We start from the raw sequence: 18375 nt of genomic DNA, 5'->3' as shown, positions 1-18375 counted from the left end.
TCAGTGCTCCACTTTTGCTGAGATAAAGAATTTGGACCCTTTAAATCTTACCATCATCCCCAGTGTGTGTGAGTGTGTGTTCATCCATGCAATAGTGCATTAAAAGTAACTGTCTGTCTTCAGGGTGTGCTCTGAGACAGAGTGTCATTATTTTCACCATAGAGCGCCTCCTGGTTAGCTGATTGGGTTCATAAATTGGAAAATGGACGCTCACAGACTCACAAAAGCACTCGGCTTCAATGGAGCAAAGAGCATTTATTGTTTTTGTCGATTCCAACTCACCACCTCAGCCATTAACACACTTTCTGAACCTAAAGACCGAGCAGGACAAACCCATGAAGCATTTCAACATCTGCAGGAAGAAAGCAGCCATGGGCACATTCATAAACCTTCACACACACGCTGACTGATGCTGACGTTTTCAATCAAAACCTGCACAAAACAACTGCGGGAATGTTAAAGGCAGCACACCATATGCCTTCATTTTGGTCGCTATGTTCAATTTTCCAATGTGGGAATTTACTTTAGCCACTTTTTTGTCAACCTTGTCAGCCCACCTGAGCCCTGAGCACATCGTTTAATGTCACCTTGTCACAACTCATACTTACAGAGTCTGCAGAAATTACATTATGACATAATGTGCCCTTATTTCTCACCCCCAGGCTCTTAATGTGACAGCAGCTCTTCCACATTTACTCTGCTATCAATATTTAACACCAAAGAAGTGTTGGCAGACATGAAACCTGCTCTGTGATGCAAAGATTAAAAAACTTTGCACGTGACATAGCATGTCAGGGTGGAGTTTTGTTCACAAAGAGGGCTTGTGATTAATCATAAATCTTGTCAAATGAAAATCTGTCATGCTTGTGTATTATACATGGAACACTTTGAACAACTGAAATAAAGTAAAAACATTTTGTCAGCACGTCATTGTAGAGATTCAACACTGATTTTTTTATTATTCAACATATTGTATTAGAACACAGAGTGAAAAATCTTTTAAAATCCAATCATCATATTTTACACGTGCAACATCGCATTGTGTACATTTGCATCGTTCCAAAAAGTGTATCTACTACCCTCTGTTTAAATCCAAAAGGTAAAAAAACAAAAGGAATAGACAAGACCCTTTCAAAACTTCTTCTGTCTGTAATGTGTCCTACATCCTGCACAACCAACTTGTTACAAAAATGTGCCGCACACACGTCAAATAATTTCTGTGGATCAATCTTAAGAAAGTAGCCTCAAATCACAAATCAGCTTCCAACGTGTTACTCTGTGGGTACGGTGGCTGCAGCCAATCACTCTTTCACTGCTTTTACATCACTTTTTGTCATGTAGTCTTTCGGGGGAAGTTTTTGTGAGTCGACTCTGAGATTGTCTGACAGGCTTTTTGACTTAACATGTCACAAAATGACAGACAGACAAAAAAAACTAAGTAGAGAAGAAAAACGCAGAGACGGAGACCAGTAGCAGAACAAGTAACATCCAAAGTAGGACAGACGATGGAAATGAAGATCTCTCTACGGGAATGGTGGAATAACAGTTTTATAATAAAAAAGAAAGGTGAAAAAGACACAATGTTCCAGTTGTTTGTCATTAAATATTGGTTTGAATGGGCAGAAGAGAAATAATTATCCACTGCATCATCTCACCGTGAACAACAGGCTTACATGTTCAGAGAGTTTCTATATGCGCAACGTAGCAAATGGCAGATGACTTCACAAGTGCCACAGTGTGAATATACCAGTCTGTCTTTGACTTGAACCCAGTCCAAACTTTCGCAGTGGTTCAAAAGTATGAAAATCTGTCGGAAAGTAGTCATTTCTGGCCAATTCATCAGTTGTAAAATCTGCCCTTCCTCTTGGACGTGTGATCAAGCTTCAATCTTTGCACAAACACTGGTTCACATTTAAAGTCCAACGTTGCGAATGCAACAAGTGCAGCAGGCTGCCCCGATCAGGCTGAATGCGCTTCAGATCTGACCAGCAGCCGAATTACGTTTGACAAGTGTTCAGCTTCTTTTCTTCTTTTGATGCCGATTCGACTGTTTCCTCTTTGGTGCCACAGAAATCCTAGAAATCTCCATATCTGCAGGGAGAAAAAAACAGCATGATAAATGCATTTGTGTTTCTATATATAACTTTTTATGCAAGAAACACTTCGAGTTAGATATTCCTGGGAGTATTTGGCATGAAGAATGTTTGAATGATACTGTTTGAATGTTTTCTACTGAGTTGCGAATGAAATATTGAATGTGACAATTACACCTGCGAGACTTTTGATTCTACCAAAACATAAAAACAGTTTTGTTTTAGGCCATTCTTCTTAGCTTCTTCAACTGCTTTGATATTTTGTCAACATCAATTGTCAAGTCTAGTCAAAAATTTTGGATTGGCTTTAGGTCTGGACCTGGAATGACATGATGATTTTATCTAACATGTTGCTATTGTGGCTCTGCCCGGCCTTTCTGTCTAAGGGAAAGGAAAGAGCATGCACAGCCTTCCTCCATCTGTATTGTTTGGCATGTGGGCTGAAAAGTTCAATTTGTCTAATTTGAAAGCATCCCATTCTTCATTTTATTGCACATTTAATCGCAAATATTAGATTGAATCTGCTTTGTTTCTCCGTCATTATGCATTCATGGTCCATTCATATGCAACTTTACAACTGTTAAAAGTCATTTTTATTCCTTCGTACCACTACCCACATCAGTCATAAAATGGATGATCTGAAGAAATAGATATTTAGGAATCAGTGGGGAAATTAAATCTAATGACAAACTGTTACTCACATTGAAGACTCAAAGCACTTTATTTTATGTGATTTTAAGTCATTTTAACTGGAGCCTTGCTAGTTAGACATTATGTCAGAGTTCATCTGAATGAGTCTGCCTGACTTACTCTGTGTCATCAGCTGTCGGCGTGTTGTAGCTCTGGAAGAGAGGCTGCATGAAGAGTCCCAGAGTTCCCGCCACACACACCAGGATGAAGATCCAGAGAAAGAGGCGATCTATCACCATTGCAACGTACTTCCAGTCCTCGATGATCTGGAAGCCATGTCAGAAAGTCAAAAGTCGTGACGGGTTCATTTGAACGTGATCCATAAGTTTTAAACCAATCACCCTGAAGTCACTTTTGATAGATTTTTGCACCAACAGTTTGTCTGTTTTTAACATTACTTTAAAATACTTGCTCTAAACAATAAACTCTCTGCTGAGAGGTTTATAAGATAGGAAAAACAGACTAACAGGAGTTTGAACATCTGATGTCATGAAGGTTTTCAGGTCTGTTGCCAAAAATATCTGTAGCTATAAAACATATGACTGATATTAAGAGGCTGGCTAAAAAAAATTCTGTCATGATCAACTGTGGCTGCATAACATGCCGGTTGAAAGGAAAGTTCAAAAACCCAAGGCCACAAAAAAGGGGTTGGTGCCAGCTCCTTGGTAAATCTTTATGAAAGAAAGACCAGATTTCTATTTTTATTCATCACTTTAAGCATTCTGACTGTTCCAGACTGAGACAAAGGTTCGCAGAGAGCCTGAAGCTTTGACTTGAACAAAATTACAGCACCTTGGAAAGGAATTGATGCCTTTTTAACTTTTTACCAGTATTCTGAAGATAAATTTTATTAGAAACTTATGTGATAGATTGAAACAACATAGTGCATTTGTGAAGTGAAAAGAAAATTACACACAAGTTACAGAATGTTGAGAAGTGAAAACCTGAAATGTGTGGCATGCTTTTGGATTTCACAACTTTTTATTAAAATTACAGCAAAGTTTTTTTTTTATTTTGCCCCTAAGTTTATAATGCAACTGTACTTTAAACTTTACTTTTTTTTTTTCAAATTTACATTTAAAAATTCCCCTCATCCCCCAAAAATGCTAGATGTTCCCCAACTTTGCTTAATACAGTTTTTTGTGGAATTGCCCATATAAATACATTGAGGTTGTTATGTAAAATAGTTCAGGAAGTAGGAATATTATTTCAAGGCACTGTAAACACTGTATGTTTAGAGAGTCAGACTTTTTCTATAGATCTAAAATGTCACACATTAAAATTAGTTTTTTCATCTTTTCTTCAGCCCCAGCGTCAAGAGAGGAGCTGACGATATAATGACAATTTTCATTCTATCTCTTTATTTCTCTGTACTTCAGCTCCTCACCCCTTCATTGCTGTCTTCCATCTTCATGTTTTCAGCGATATATTTCACTCCATCCACTGCTTCTTCCAGCTCCGCATCGGCTGTCGGCCTCCCAAAGTCGGGGGAGTCTCGGGCGTCGCCCATCATCCAACAGCAGTTGTACGCCGAATCCTCATTAACGTAGAAAGAGTTGCAGTCTGTGGGGATTCCTCCCAGTCTGCCGTCGGTGTGCTGCCTCCTGCCTGCGGCGCTGTGGAAGCTGCTTTTACTGACGGGGTTCCTGCTGGTGAGCCTTTTGTGGAGTTTACTGTGGACATTGGAGGAACCCGGGCGTCTCATGAGGAGGAAGGTTGCAAGGCGAACCAAGAACAGTTGCTTGACCCAGTCTGGCATGTAGTGAGTAGACGGGGAGCGGTGATGCACATTGAGGACACAGGCCGTACTGACAGTGGAGAATGTGACCAGAACCATGGTGAACATCAAGTATTTACCTTGAAAATGTTCAGAAAAAGAGAAAAAAGGGGTAAAACAAAGACATATTAGTACTACTGTATACTAATGTGTGGGGTGAGAAGCTTAGCCCTCGACTGACACGATTCAAAGACTTTAAAACATGAATTATACATAATTGAAAAGTAATTATCTCTAACAACATAAATCCTGTGTTAAGGTACAAGGAATTAGCTCATAAAGAAATCATTTTAAATGATACTCCCATCCCAACATCTGGAACAGGATGTTTTACATTTTTCTTAAAGAATTTGTTGTGCCTCCACTTCCAACATTAGTGTGCTTTTTATTTCTCTTTCTTGTTCTCCTCTCTTTAAGAAGGACATGAGCCTCTTAAAGAGACAGAGGTCCAATTTCAAGGTGTCAAATCACAAAGTCAAGTTTCTTCTAAGTCACAGTTATGATATACAGCATTTTTATAACAACTGAAGGAAACATAGTTATTTGACTGTGCTATAAAATGGAATATGTGCCTGAAAAATGCATGAAACCACCACTGTAAAACTCTGCAAAGGCCATCGATATTGTGGAAGTGTTTGGTCTGGCCTTGAATCAATTCAAGGAGCAGCAAGCAAACATAAACTAAACAGACCTATGAGCGGCACTGCCAGAGAGGTGGGTGGCACGATCTTTGATATCAGGAGCAGGAACACGGTGAGGGCCAGCAGCACCGAGATGCACAGCGTCATCTTCTCCCTGCAGTCCGAAGGCAAATAGAACACCAGGATGGCCAACGACGTGATCAACACGCACGGGATGATCAGATTGATGGTGTAAAACAGAGGCTTCCTCTTGATGACGAAATCGTAAGTGATGTCGAGGTACGTGATGTCGCTGGGGTCCTCGTTTTTGCGTGCCGGGAGCGAGACGATGTCCCACTCCCCGCTCGGCGTGAAGTCGTCCCGGCTGGCGAAATCGCTGGTGAGGATGAGGTCCACCTCTGTGTGGTCGTACGTCCAGGAGCGAAACTTGAGCGTGCAGTTCTGTTGATCGAAGGGAAAGTTCTGCACCTCGATGGAGCAGGCGGACTTGTAGATGGCTGGGGGGAGCCAGAAGATGTCGCCCGTGTTGGAGACCACAGCGTTGCAGTAGAAGGAAACTTCATACACTCCGTCGGCACTGTGACATGTTTAGAGATAAGCCACAAATATTCAACAGTGAGCAATCTGTCCGTTGAACCATACAGCCATGGTTATCTAACATTTTCTCTGCACCTTCAGCTCATTTTATCGGTTTACTTTTTCCCCCTACTCACTTGTTGTAAAGCACTATGTCAGGAAGCCAGATCAGTTTGGAAGGTATTCGCAGTTTTTTGATGCCTTCATATTTTTCCGGGTCCCATCTCAGTCTGTAGTCATTCCATTCCTATAGAGAGAGCAAGCGCTCTAATCAGCAAACCAAAAAATGTATGAACTGTGATGCAGACAGGGAGTTAGAGAAAGACTGTGCAGTACCTGAAACAGCCACACATTGGTGGTCATTATCTGCTCCCTTTCATTCTGCAGAAAAAAAAAACACATTTATTTGAAACATTGATTGGATTTCTGCCATTTTTTAGTTTATCTGGTCGACTTTAAGCACTTTTTAGCAAAATATGTGAAAGTCCAACCCACCGTAACACAAGGTCACAGTTTGATGTCGAAACACCACATTTTTTAATAGTTCAAACACAGAGTAATTTAGACACATAGTAATAACATCACTCTAACCGTATTCACTGTGTTTCATAGCAACAGTTTTCTAAGTTCAGGTCAGAATTATGAACCATCAAGTAGGGGGTCTGGAGATGATCTCTCAAACTTAAAATAAATTATTTTCGTCATTATTAACAGCAATAAAAATTAAGAAAACAGTATATTTGCGGAAACTTTGTTAATTCTATGCTCTTGTTCAGTTGGTTTTTAATGAATGTTTTGCACATTATGACCACAGGTAATCAGACAATCAGACAGATGAGAGAAAAACTGAACTATTTGATCTGCATATAAAGCGTATTGGATGAAGGCATGCTCTTCCGCACATTAGGCTGAGCACATCATCCCAACAAGGAACACAGAGGCATCATCAGGTAGTTTGAATTATATTCTTTGGGCCCTCTAAACATATTTATGATTTAGAGGGCCTCACTTTCCACTTGAAGATCACTGTTAGCAAATGTTCTCTATCCAACCTCATCTCTTTGCAAAAAAGGAACACACAGAAAATGTAGACTTAGGATGAGCAAGGTTGGTTGAAAAAAAACAAAAACAAAAAAACATTTCAAAATAAAATAACCACCTCACAGCCCAGACGGACCATCAATGAGTCATTCGGTTTTACAAAAACCCAGACATCCAAATAAAAGAACGTGTCTACAAATTCCGCCTTGTATTCTGGCAAGTTCTTGTTCTGCGTCGAGTTTGCAGCCAATGCAAAAATCAAATGGGCTGTCGCTGTTCGACCTCAACATGTCAGTCACGTATCACCGGGAAGACTCAAAGAGACGGGCAAGAAGACTCACACTTGTTCCCAGCCAGCGGCAACTTCAAGCTGTCACTTCATCTAACCCGCAAGCCTTTTTACTGAGACCCTATGATGCAGAGCTTGGAAGTTTGCATGATCACATCTCCATCCTTGTTTTACTGTTTTTTTGTTATGAAATGATTATATATGTATGTGTGTGTGTGTATGTATGTGTGGTTTTTATTTTGTTTGTTTTTTTTTTTTAAAGAAAAATCCAGTTAATGCAATGTAACCATATCTTCTGAAGAGGTAAATGACCCTCATTGGCCCAATGGGGGGGTTCAGGTGATGGAGCAGTGGTTAGATTTTATGCCATGAAAACTGTGTAGCTATTTAAACCAAATAGGTTTTTATTAAATATCTATGCAGTCAGATACAGAAACAGAGCAGGTTTGTTATAGAGATCTCATCAACTACAACTAGTAAAGCAGCACAGAGTCTGTTAAGCTGTATTTCATACTAGAGATATTACCTAACTCAGTTTTGCATAATCACTCGTCTCACACCATAATTTATATTTTGGACTTTTTTGTCTTCATAATTCAGTGGAGCCTCCTGAGAAACAACAGAAACTCTATTTGTCTGGAAAGGTGCTTTTCTAGTATATTAAACAGAAACCTATCAGACATGATGTAATAATGGAGTGGGAGGATGAATGATCATCTTAATATCAAATTCTTCAGTTCGATGTTTTGTTTCATAAAAAAACCCAAAGGATTCCACCAAAGACAAGAGTGTAAAAGAGCTGATTAAAATCTGTTTCCATTCCTCTTCTCTCTTCTTGTGTTAACAATGGTAAGCTCACATTTTTAGTAGCAAAAACAATGTTGCAGTCGGTTCTCGTCTGGAAATTAGACGCTCGGCAGCCTCTCCGGGTCCAAGTGGCTCCGTGTAAGATGGGCTCAGGGAGAGCAGCTGATTAAAGATGCATTGCATCAGAGACATTGGGAAGTTGTCTGCTCAGAGCCCAAAGGGTTTCAAAAAATAACAACAGCAGAGCCCATTCTGCTATAGTTTACTCACGATGCTGCCTTATGTTGGATGATAGGAAAGGATCGGCTCTCATGTCACCAAATTAAAACCTGATTTCTGGGTTTTTGACCCAGCATCACCTCGAGTTGAAAAATCTGGATCCACTGAAGTAAAGTTTAGCTCTCCTTCACAAAGAGTGGCCCATTTTGTGGAAATCTGGAAAATTTTACAGATGACTTATGGAGAAGTAAAACTAAAAAGTCTCATTTAAATATTAAAATACTTGTTTACATTGCAGCATTACCATGGCCTCTTGGCTCCTGGTCTTATTGGAGCGCTGAGTCTGTCAAGACGGTGATGTCTTGGAGGTTTTTCAGAACAGAGGTTGTATAACTCTTTGAGGACAGCTTGAGAAAAAAAGGCAACTATTTGCAAAATTTATTCATGTTTATTAAGCAAGACTATTCTTTGTTCAAAGTACTTACTAATGTTGTGACATGGAAAAGAAAATCTAAATAAAGCTAACTTGATTTTGTCAGGTAGAGTAAACAAAGCTAAAGTTTGTATAAATTATGAAAGGTTTAATGTAGTAAATAAAATTTGCAAGTACACTTCTGAGTATGTTGTAATTCTTTAATCACCCTTAAGAAGAAAATGCTTTATTGAAACACTTATATGGGTATTTGGTGTTTTGAAATACCGAATGAAACACCGTAAAGATAACAAGATTGTTTTTTGTTGTGTGGAAGAACTTAAACTTAAACTTACCTGAAAATTATTACACATTATTGGCAAATTAGGAAAAAGTTGAAGGGGTAGAAAAACTTTTGCAAAAGCACTACATAAAATCTTCATACTGTAGCAGAAGTATTATAATCGGTCTTCATTGTACCAATGAAACTTGCCCCAAAACCCAACTTTAACGATATTGCGTAGCACAAATTATACTCACAACACTGATGAGCTGTGACAGGGAAACCTGTATGGAGATGGTGACCTGTTGGCTTTTATTCACCGCAGGTCTGATCAGCTTGTTGTAGCGCTCCGGTCCAAACAGGTGGTTCACCAGCCGCTCCTCAGCATTTTCTGCTCTGCTGTCTGCAGGCAGAAGAGCACAGGCAGCAAATACACTCTGAGTGTGTTTAATTTCACATGACTGCAGGTTGTTTTTTCTAAACAGCCACGAGAAAAACAGACACAAGCTCATTTGAAAATATTACATCAGTCAATCAATAAATGATGTGATAGATAAATGCCATTTGCTCGTCCTGCAGTGAACCGCAACGTCAGGAAGCTTCATTTTACAAAAATAAAATCCCATAAAATGAATCAGCTTCTCTCATGTGTTAGACGCCAGTTGGATGTGAACAATAAAGCTATCAATGCCTAACCCTATCACTATTACACCATATTTGCTTTGTCAATGTGATTGGCTGAGCATTTTGCAGACTCTCAGAGAAGAAAACAAAAAAAAAACCAAACAGAAATCCAGTCATGCATCCTATGAGACAACCTCTCGAAGCTTGTTGTTTGCACAGCTTTAAATGATTGGTTATGTAAAAATAGAGCCCAGAATAACTTGCAGGCAAAATGTTTTTGTTTTTTTTTTCGTCTCGTGACATTTGCTGCCGTCGTGCCTCCATTGTCAAGCAAACTTACAAAAGCAAAGCGGGCATTAAATATCTAGATGGCTTGCTTCATTGTGCCACATGAACGGTCTTTCCCTCTTTTTTTCAGCAAATTGAGTGCAGCAAGCGCAGACGTTCTTGTTACAGATGCACCATGCCGTTTTGACTTTTATGTCAGGCTGGGTGTTATTTGTTTCAGTTCAAATGGGGCGAATGAATGCATTAAAGCTAAATGAAACAACCAGTTGTCAGCTTATTTCAACCCAAAAGGACAAATAGTTTGCTGTACCGCTTGCAGAGGAAAAATTGGGTTAAACTTAAGGATGACGTATTCTAGTTACCCTAACATAACTAGAATACTGAGCAAAAACTAAATTATCTCCCATTTCTTTCTATATTGTTTGCATGGAAAGAGATGCCCTTGCAATTTAATTTTTTTTTTTTTTTTTTGCACGTTCATCGTCCCTATTTCATTAACTTTTGCAACAACAGATTGCCAGAGAGGTTTTTACTGAAAAAACTGCCATCAGGTTGGTTGAAGTTCTCTCAGACTTTTTGCGTTGAATGATAACAGCCTGATGTAAAGTGAATGGCCCAGATGGTTACCTGTCTTGAATCCCATTTAAAATATATGAAAAGAACTGAAATGGGAGTAAAAAGAAGACTCAACAAGAACGTCCCGGATGAAAGCATTTTCTATAGAGATTGGGTCAAAATCCCACCTGAGCGATGATGCATTGATCTTTATGCTGGGTTTTTTGATCAGAAAAATGATTTTGAATTACACGATACTGAGACATTCAAATAAACAAGTGTTCAACTTGTATTTCCTGTTCTCAAACACATAATTTGTGGACTCACTTGTTTTGATTTGATTGTATTTGTTGGTTGCCTTTGGCTGTTAGAGACGTCTGCTGTGAATTTTCTATCAAAAGGCAGATTCAAATATAAAGTACCTTGTTCATACTTTGCTGTTTGTGGCTTCAAATGCCTTAAAGCAGCACAGAAGGACAGAATCAGTGAAGTTGTAGTGCTGCCGTTCACAATCTGTGCATTTCACCACAGCTGCTGTTAAACACTGCCGCTTTGAATGAACACTGGTGCCAAATACAATTACGCAACACTAATCCAGCACAAATCTTCTGGCCTTTAAGGAAACACAAACACAGAGAGCAACACTGTAAAGGACACAGAAGGCTGCTCAGTCTCTCTGAGTTGTACAGTATTGCATCCTATAAATTATTCAAAACCCTGTTTACAGAGAATATGTATCCTGATGGATCCAATAGAACAATACGTAACCATTTTTTTTTCTGTTATATTTAAACGTATCAGCTGTAGTGAGTTGTCTGTTTTACTCAGTTATGCTGGTAAGAAGCCCTCGCTGTTTGATTCTGACCCAGAGGAAAACGCTAAATGTGTCAGTTTAGTGATAAAAGAAGCCAAAAACACAACACTCCACAAAACAAGAATCCAGGGCAGATTATTAACAAAGAGATTCTTTTTAAACAGAGAGCCACTCAAGTGTGCTCTCAGAGAGAAACGACGCGAGGCTTTCTTGGATACATGAACAAAAGTAGCCCTCAGTGAATTATTCAAACGGCCCGTCTGCTTTTACTTTTGAATATTTTTAGAGTCTGCACACAACAACTGCCCAATCTTCCAGGTAGACGGAAGAAAACATCTCCAGGCTGATGTTACCCAACCTTGAGCTTCGATTAAAAATTAAGTTAGGAAATAATTATTTTCAGCAACATCTTCGCATTAAGAATTGTTGGAAATTCTGCCGCTAATTCTTTGTGCAAATTTCTTTTTGTCAAAAGGACAACACTTAGCAACATGGATCTTTAACCACTCAATCTATTTCTTCTAAAGTCTTTTTGAGGAGGTCTGGATGAAAATGAAAGAGGTTTTTGTTTGGGTACCAATCCTGTTTGAAAGACCTAATGGCAACTCATCTTTAACTTACGGTCAAGGTTTTCCTATTTGTATGAAAATATTTTTCTCATAATGCATTAAAAGCAGCTATAATGCCATTGCAGCATCTCCACTGGCTTAATGGTGGGCATCCCTTGTTTTATACCAGACTCACCTGAAGTGTTTCTTGCTGAAAAGTTTAATCTTCGTCTCCTCTGATCAAACACAATGATCCAGTTAAAAAAAAAAAAAAAAAAAACATTTTTTATGACATTACTCTCATTATGGGCCCTCCTTCAACGAGCTCTGGATATTTATTTTACCTCATCCAGTGCATGGTGGCACGGTGTGTTATGGCTGCTTCTCCAACCCAGAGGCTAAAAGAAACTGACCTCTGCATCACTTTCTTTTTATACCCCACAAACCAAGACAGTCGTTGGTTATTGAAACATTTCTATCCACGGAGATCAACTTTAAGATTAAATTATTCAATCAAATAATAGATTGGCTCACAGATATTATTTTAAGCCAGGATTGATTTTCTTTAAAGGATAGTTTGTCAATGTGAGAATAAATAAACACTGGGAAATCATGCCACAGCAATAATCGGTTAATTGGAATGTAAGCTTTCAACACATCTATAGCACTGCTGCCAACGAATGTGTCTGTGTTTCTAAAAATGGCATAATAGTGTCTCAGTTTTAAAACCGTGCACCTGAAGTTGGTGACTGAAAGCATTTCTTTAGCCAAAGTGCAAAAAAAGTTATTAAATGAACGATGAAGAAAAAGAAAAAGATTCCAAACTGAGCAGTAAGTCCCATAATGCGTGTCCCAGTGTCTTTGTTTTTGTTTTTTTGGGCGTGTGTGTGTGTTTGTTTGTTTGTGTGTATGTTTGTTTGTTTGTTTTTTAAACTGACAAAAACTCAAAGAAAGTGAGGGATTTTTGTGCAAATCAAGGCTGTGGTGCAATTTTAAAGAAACAGAACCTGAACATCGTTCATGTACAAACTTGTGTGTGTGTGTGTGTGTGTAGGTAGGTGTGTGTGGGGGGGGGGGGAGAGGAGGGGGGTTCAGAGGGGGGGCAATAGTCCAGAGATCTGTGCGCTCACATTGACATCAGCACCACGGTCAGCGTCTGTTTCCTCCCTCGGATCATAGCACTAAATGAATTCTCCACTAAAACGCTGCTGGACTCTAAATGCATGCTCTCCGTCGTAAAGTTGTTTTTTTATGCTTCAATGCGAGGAATCGAACATGACTTACTTGTAAGCGACAGAATGAGGAGCAGGAACAAAGGGCTGGGTGTCATCTCCTCCCCGCTTCTTGGCACAAAAAACTTGTTACTTTCCGACGGCGCTCTTCAAAACGAGAAATTTAAGTCCATTTAAAGACAAAATTCAATCTGTGTAGTCCATCGCGATGAAATGGGATTTTCTTTCCCACAGTTTCGGGTTTAGATTCTTGAATTTTTTTCTTTTTTTTTTTTTTTTTTTTTTAGAATATTAAAAAGGACAGCATGGGAACATGGAGACCAAAAAAAAAAAAGGGTTCGCAGCCTTAAAAATTGATTGTCAAAATAAAACACGTTGTAAGTCGCTTTATCTCAGGGCGTCAAAAGCCACGCTGTATTTATATATATATAGCCTATATATTTTCATTATAATTATTTTTCCCGCCGCAAGCAGCCACTGTCACAACGTCGATCCAGATCAAACAGCCAGAGATGAGATCCACTTTGGCGTCGCTGTTGTCTCCAGAAATGTCAAAAGCAAACTTCTGTCCCTGTGACTTGCTTCATCTTCAACCGGCGGAAGTTTGCGGATCTCTAATGAAGCCTCAGACGCGCTCTCGCTGCACCCGCGGCGCGCACCGGGAGCGCGCTTCAGCTATCAGGTCCGACGAACAGAACCGTTTGTAGCCGCTTGGAGTCAAACTCACTGAGACTCACTGAGACTCAGTGAGGGGACTGAGCTCACTCAGAATGAGCAGTCACCACTTGACTTTTAGTTTGCGTGCGTGCGTGTGTGCGTCTGTGCGCGTGTGTATTTACAACTTTGACCTTTGCAAGGAATCTGGCAATTTAGATTAACATCAACAGAGCTTTTATTTTAAAAACACATTTTTATATTTTCTATTTTTCTATTTTATATAAAAAGGAGGATGAGTCAAATGATAATCTTGTGGTAACAAAGGTTGATATTCTCTCACATTCTCTCTTTTCTGTTTGATAAAGGTTCAACAATCCAGTTCAGAGGACGTTTAGTCCAGCAAGTTGTTTCTGGAGCAATTAGTTTTCCACTCACCATCAATCAGGTGCCAGGTGGGGCGCACTCTGGACTGTCCTCCACAGGGACACACAGAAAAGACAACCAATTTACACGCACACACACACAGCTAGGGACAAATTACACAGACTAAATAACCTATCAGTCATGTATATTCACAGGGAAAGGAAACCAACTCACACAGGAAAAACCCACGCAAGCAAACTCCATGCAGAAAAACCCCGGGTTGGAATTTGAACCCAGGACCTTTTTGCTAAAAGGCAAGAGTGTCACCAATTAGACCACCATGCAGTCCAAGTTCTGAAGTCCTGGTGTGAAAATAGCATGCGAGACTACTTGACTCCAGCTTATTTTACTCACCATTATACCTGACAGGAGCTTGAGAGACATTCTGATTCATTTGCCTATAGTTAGATGGGCTGGTTCCTTTTTGGGTTTTTATTTCATTTTCCGGACTGTTCAGAACTGGTCAGTCATTAAAAGTGAGTCCCATTCTGTCTTCAGATGTTGGTTTATTTTTGAGCCAATAGGAATGGATCATGCCTGGGCCAGATCTTCTTACCTTCAGCTCTTTGTTGGAGCCATTCAGGAGATTCACATTCACCATTTGAACATGCTCAGAGGCTCAAAGCAGAATAGAGCAGAAAGTTCTGCACCTTCTCTAGAGCTCTTCTGCATATGGATAAAACATCTCGGATTCAAAACATCTCGGATTCAAAAGTACAAAAGTGTCTTGATAACAGGGTATGTTTTCATGCTGCTTTTTCCAAATGTTCTGTCTTTTTCTACTTTTAATGAAAACATGGGATTCGTACCTCCAGATCAGGAAACAGAAGATTTACTTGGGTGACTTTATGGACGTAGTTTGGATGTGCATATATCCATCCCGGATGAGGCCATATAACCAGCCTTTACACGGCCCAGTGGAGATTTCAATCTGCTTTAATGGAAATCCGTGTCTGCTTCAGTCAAGTTAACTGGCACAAGGTTGCCACATTTCATGGCAGTTCACAGCACACTCACTCACTAAGTCTCCTTCTCCGTCATCACTTTCCACTCATCCGTGCAGATTTCGGGGTGAGAAATAAGAGCAGAGATAGGGCGAGCCATTTCTGTCGCCTTGCACTCAGGACACAATGCATTTGCTACCAATCAATACATAAAACAGGTGAGTAGCTACAACAGTAATGTTTTATGTTTGTTGCTCTCTTTTCTCTCTCTATTTTTTTGTTTCATTGGTCTGTTCTGTTTCCTGTTATAAATATAATAGTTTTATATTGACATGTGCATCTTAGTAGTTTAGAATTGCATTGAAAACTTGCATTTTTGTCCTTCACTTTAAAAAGTAAGACTTGTATTTTCTAGATTCATTTCTCACAATTAAAATGTTTATTTAATTTTGGTGATCTTGGCTTGCAGATTATAAAAACTAATTTTAGTTTCAATAAAAATTGAAATATTACATAAGACCGATGACTTTTTATATGGTAAACAGAAGTGTGCAGTAAATCGGTGACCTTGCAGCTTTCCAGATTTTGGTCACTTACATTTTATATGAGGAGGGTTACCCATAAAAGACGCAATGAAAAACTTCACTGGAAGAAAAAGGTGCGGTTGAAAAAAATGTGGACAAGTCATAAGCCTAACAGCAACTGTGAAAAACGATGCAAAGCAAAACCTGTGTGAACTGTTATCGATTCACTGAGGCTGCAGCTGGAGCAACTTGGAGAACCTTAACAATTCAGGAATAACAGAAGAAGGAAGAAGTATTTTCCTTCTTCTGTCATTCCTTTCTTTTTTTCCAATCAGCTGTTGGTCACAGCAGGTCGTCACTCTGCGTTTAAAAAGCAGTAATGCGAAGGTTGGTTGCAGGTCAACTTGATAATTGTTCAGAGATGATCTGAGGTTAGCTTACTGACGTCCATCGCCTCAGTTTGAGGGTTGGCGATTACAATGTGGAAATGTGGATTTGAGTCAGACACGTCGACAGGAGTGGGATGTTGTGACAAACTCAAGATGCAGATGGATTTCATTACGGAGAGGAATTAAGCGCCCCCCACCACCACCACCACCTACATGATAAGTGCACCGATACAGATCTGCCATCCATCATCAGTGAATTAGATTCCAGCTTTTATGTTGTCAACAAGTGTCTCATTTGTGTGGGGGGCTGCAGCTTGGATAATTTCTGAATTTTAAGGAAAGACCTGCCAGACCTCTGCTGCGAGTTTGCATTTTCAATATTCTTCATTTTAGATTATATATATATATATATATATATATATATATATATAATATATATATATATATATATATATGCCAATATATATATATATATATATATATATATATATATATATATATATATATATATATATATATATATACTGCTCAAAAAAATAAAGGGAACACTCAAACAACACAATATAACTCCAAGTAAATCAAACTTCTGTGAAATCAAACTGTCCACTTAGAAAGCAACACTGATTGACAATCAATATCACCTGCTGTTGTGCAAATGGAATAGACAACAGGTGGAAATAATTTTCATATTTATTTCATTCATTCAGATCTAGGAAGGTAATACATTTACCTAAACAAGAAAACACTTCCAGTGTTTAAAAAATGCTGATTAGTTTAATCTTTTAATTTATTCAGTAACTCCATGTAACATTGTCCAGTAGTTAACATTTGAGGATGTTTTACCACGTTAAAAACCCCTCTGAGTGAATTTTAAGGGTTTTTTTTGTTTTGTTTTTTCCCTCCCGAAACAAGAAACTGATGTCCAGTAGTTTTAGGAACTGATGTTCCTAAATTTGATCCTATTTGACTAGGCTAACTCTTGTCAAATTTAACCAGAGCATGCTTTGGTTATCCCTCTAAGTCTGAAAGGTCTGGCAGATGACAGACTTTACATACACTGGCTGGGTGTCCGTCCAATCAAGCTTACTGGTGTGATTGGCATTTTTCATTACAAAAGGCTTAGACTCTCCAATATGTGACAAGTGACAAAAACAAGAGAACTGCTTTTGTACTTTTTCCAGAAAGCAGACTTCTGTGTCTTTTTATGAAGAACAAAAACAATTATCTCAGATTCCCAGAATGCCTTTCTTTCTATTAAATGTCTAGTAGAAGTTTCTCTATGAAGTTATTTCATAGTAGTTAGGGTTTCACTTTGTGAATGGCGTTACTGAAATGAACTAACGTTTCAATAATATTATAAGTCATCACATGGGTCTGTAATCTTTTTCTTCCATTAAAGGGGAAAAAAGGTTTTGGAGAATCATGCAGTCTGATAAAACTAAACTTAAAGTTCAGTGCTGCAAATGCTGGTCAGTTTTGACCCAAAATCTTTCGGTGTCTGCTCAAAAGCTGAAGGATCAGGGTGAGTCTAAGCATTCATAAAAATGACTTTATTTGAGGAAAATTATGCTTTTGAAAAGGTCAAACCAGAGGGCAGAAATGCTGATTAACTCAGTTAATCCTAAATGGCATTTATATTCAGCTGAATTAGAGCAAGGTTAAGTTATTTTTATTTTAAAGATAAACACACAAAAACATAAGCATCAATCTTTTCTAGAATCTGCAAGTTGACATATTGGAAATAGTTTGATTTTATTGAATCTTTTTGCAACAATATAGACTGTAACGCAATAATACCCTGAGTCGAGGTGCACCATCATAGCTAATATGTTTAAGTCCAACATCAGAAGACAGAAGACATGCTTCTTCAGACCCCGTTTAGTTATTGTGGAGCAGATGCTGCAAAGAAACGTCACACTTTTCAGCACAATCTCATTTTCCCTCCCCTCTAATTTGTTGGCCTATATTTCCAATACTTTCAGCTTTATTGTGCGCTCCGCTTGGGTTCAGTCTGGGGCCACAAGTGAAAACTATGTTTGTCTGGTCTCAAATTGCATAAATCAGAGCCTTTCACGGGTGTTTTATGACAATAAATCCGTACCGTAAAAAACGGTCAACTAGCATGAGACGACATTTCTTTAGATGTCATGAATGAAAACGTGCATCTATAGAAAGAACAGCTGATTGAGCAAAGACAACATTGCAGTTATGTCAAAAATATCATCAAAACATAATGAAAGCTGCTCATGTTTATCTTCAAATAAACTTGACATCCATCTTTTATCTCTACTTGCTCAAGATCCGTCACAAGACAACAGAGTTAGGAGCAGGATCTGAAGTTTTACAGGCTTTATTTTAAAGTGATTACGAAGTTTAGTAGGACCTAAAAGCAGAAAAGTGACTCACAGATCAAGTGAACAATGGAAATAACATAAAAACCTTAAATACAAATTTCTGACTATCATCTATAAATCTTTGCTCTTCAGTGCAGTAAGAATTTTAAAAAGCTACAAAAGCTGTTCAGTACATGTCAGAGGTCTTTTTAAATA

At 38.7% G+C, this 18375-nt stretch overlaps 1 protein-coding gene across 2 annotated transcripts; it reads right to left on the bottom strand.

Moving 5' to 3' along the window:
- Positions 1-271: 271 nt before the first annotated feature.
- Positions 272-13143, bottom strand: LOC129367294 (neuronal acetylcholine receptor subunit beta-2-like). Of its 2 annotated transcripts, XM_055041631.1 has the most exons (8): positions 12942-13143; positions 9086-9231; positions 6114-6158; positions 5915-6024; positions 5252-5778; positions 4171-4640; positions 2904-3049; positions 272-2091 (listed from the first exon to the last, which is right to left on the bottom strand). In XM_055041631.1, exons 1-8 carry the CDS (start codon positions 12985-12987, stop codon positions 2076-2078), a joined length of 1506 nt encoding a protein of 501 aa, XP_054897606.1. In that variant the 5' UTR covers positions 12988-13143; the 3' UTR covers positions 272-2075. The 2 variants fall into 2 exon arrangements, with proteins under 2 accessions (XP_054897606.1, XP_054897607.1); XM_055041632.1 differs by lacking the exons at positions 9086-9231; positions 12942-13143 and adding an exon at positions 7967-8012.
- Between the last annotated feature and the right edge of the window lie 5232 nt (positions 13144-18375).

Source organism: Poeciliopsis prolifica, unplaced genomic scaffold (assembly GCF_027474105.1).
Source record: "Poeciliopsis prolifica strain line A6 unplaced genomic scaffold, Auburn_PproV2 SCAFFOLD016, whole genome shotgun sequence".
NCBI lineage: Eukaryota > Metazoa > Chordata > Actinopteri > Cyprinodontiformes > Poeciliidae > Poeciliopsis > Poeciliopsis prolifica.
Note: the sequence above shows the minus strand (reverse complement) of the source record. Positions and strands in the feature narration are given on the sequence as shown.

Excerpts from the sequence above, each read along its gene's own strand:
- LOC129367294 (XM_055041631.1), bottom strand. The coding sequence starts at position 12,987 with ATGACACCCAGCCCTTTGTTCCTGCTCCTCATTCTGTCGCTTACAA. Across the intron at positions 5,779-5,914 it reads GACATAGTGCTTTACAACAA|TGCCGACGGAGTGTATGAAG; the intron begins GTGAGTAGGGGG and ends AACATGTCACAG. Across the intron at positions 3,050-4,170 it reads TGGAAGACAGCAATGAAGGG|ATCATCGAGGACTGGAAGTA; the intron begins GTGAGGAGCTGA and ends CATGGCTTCCAG.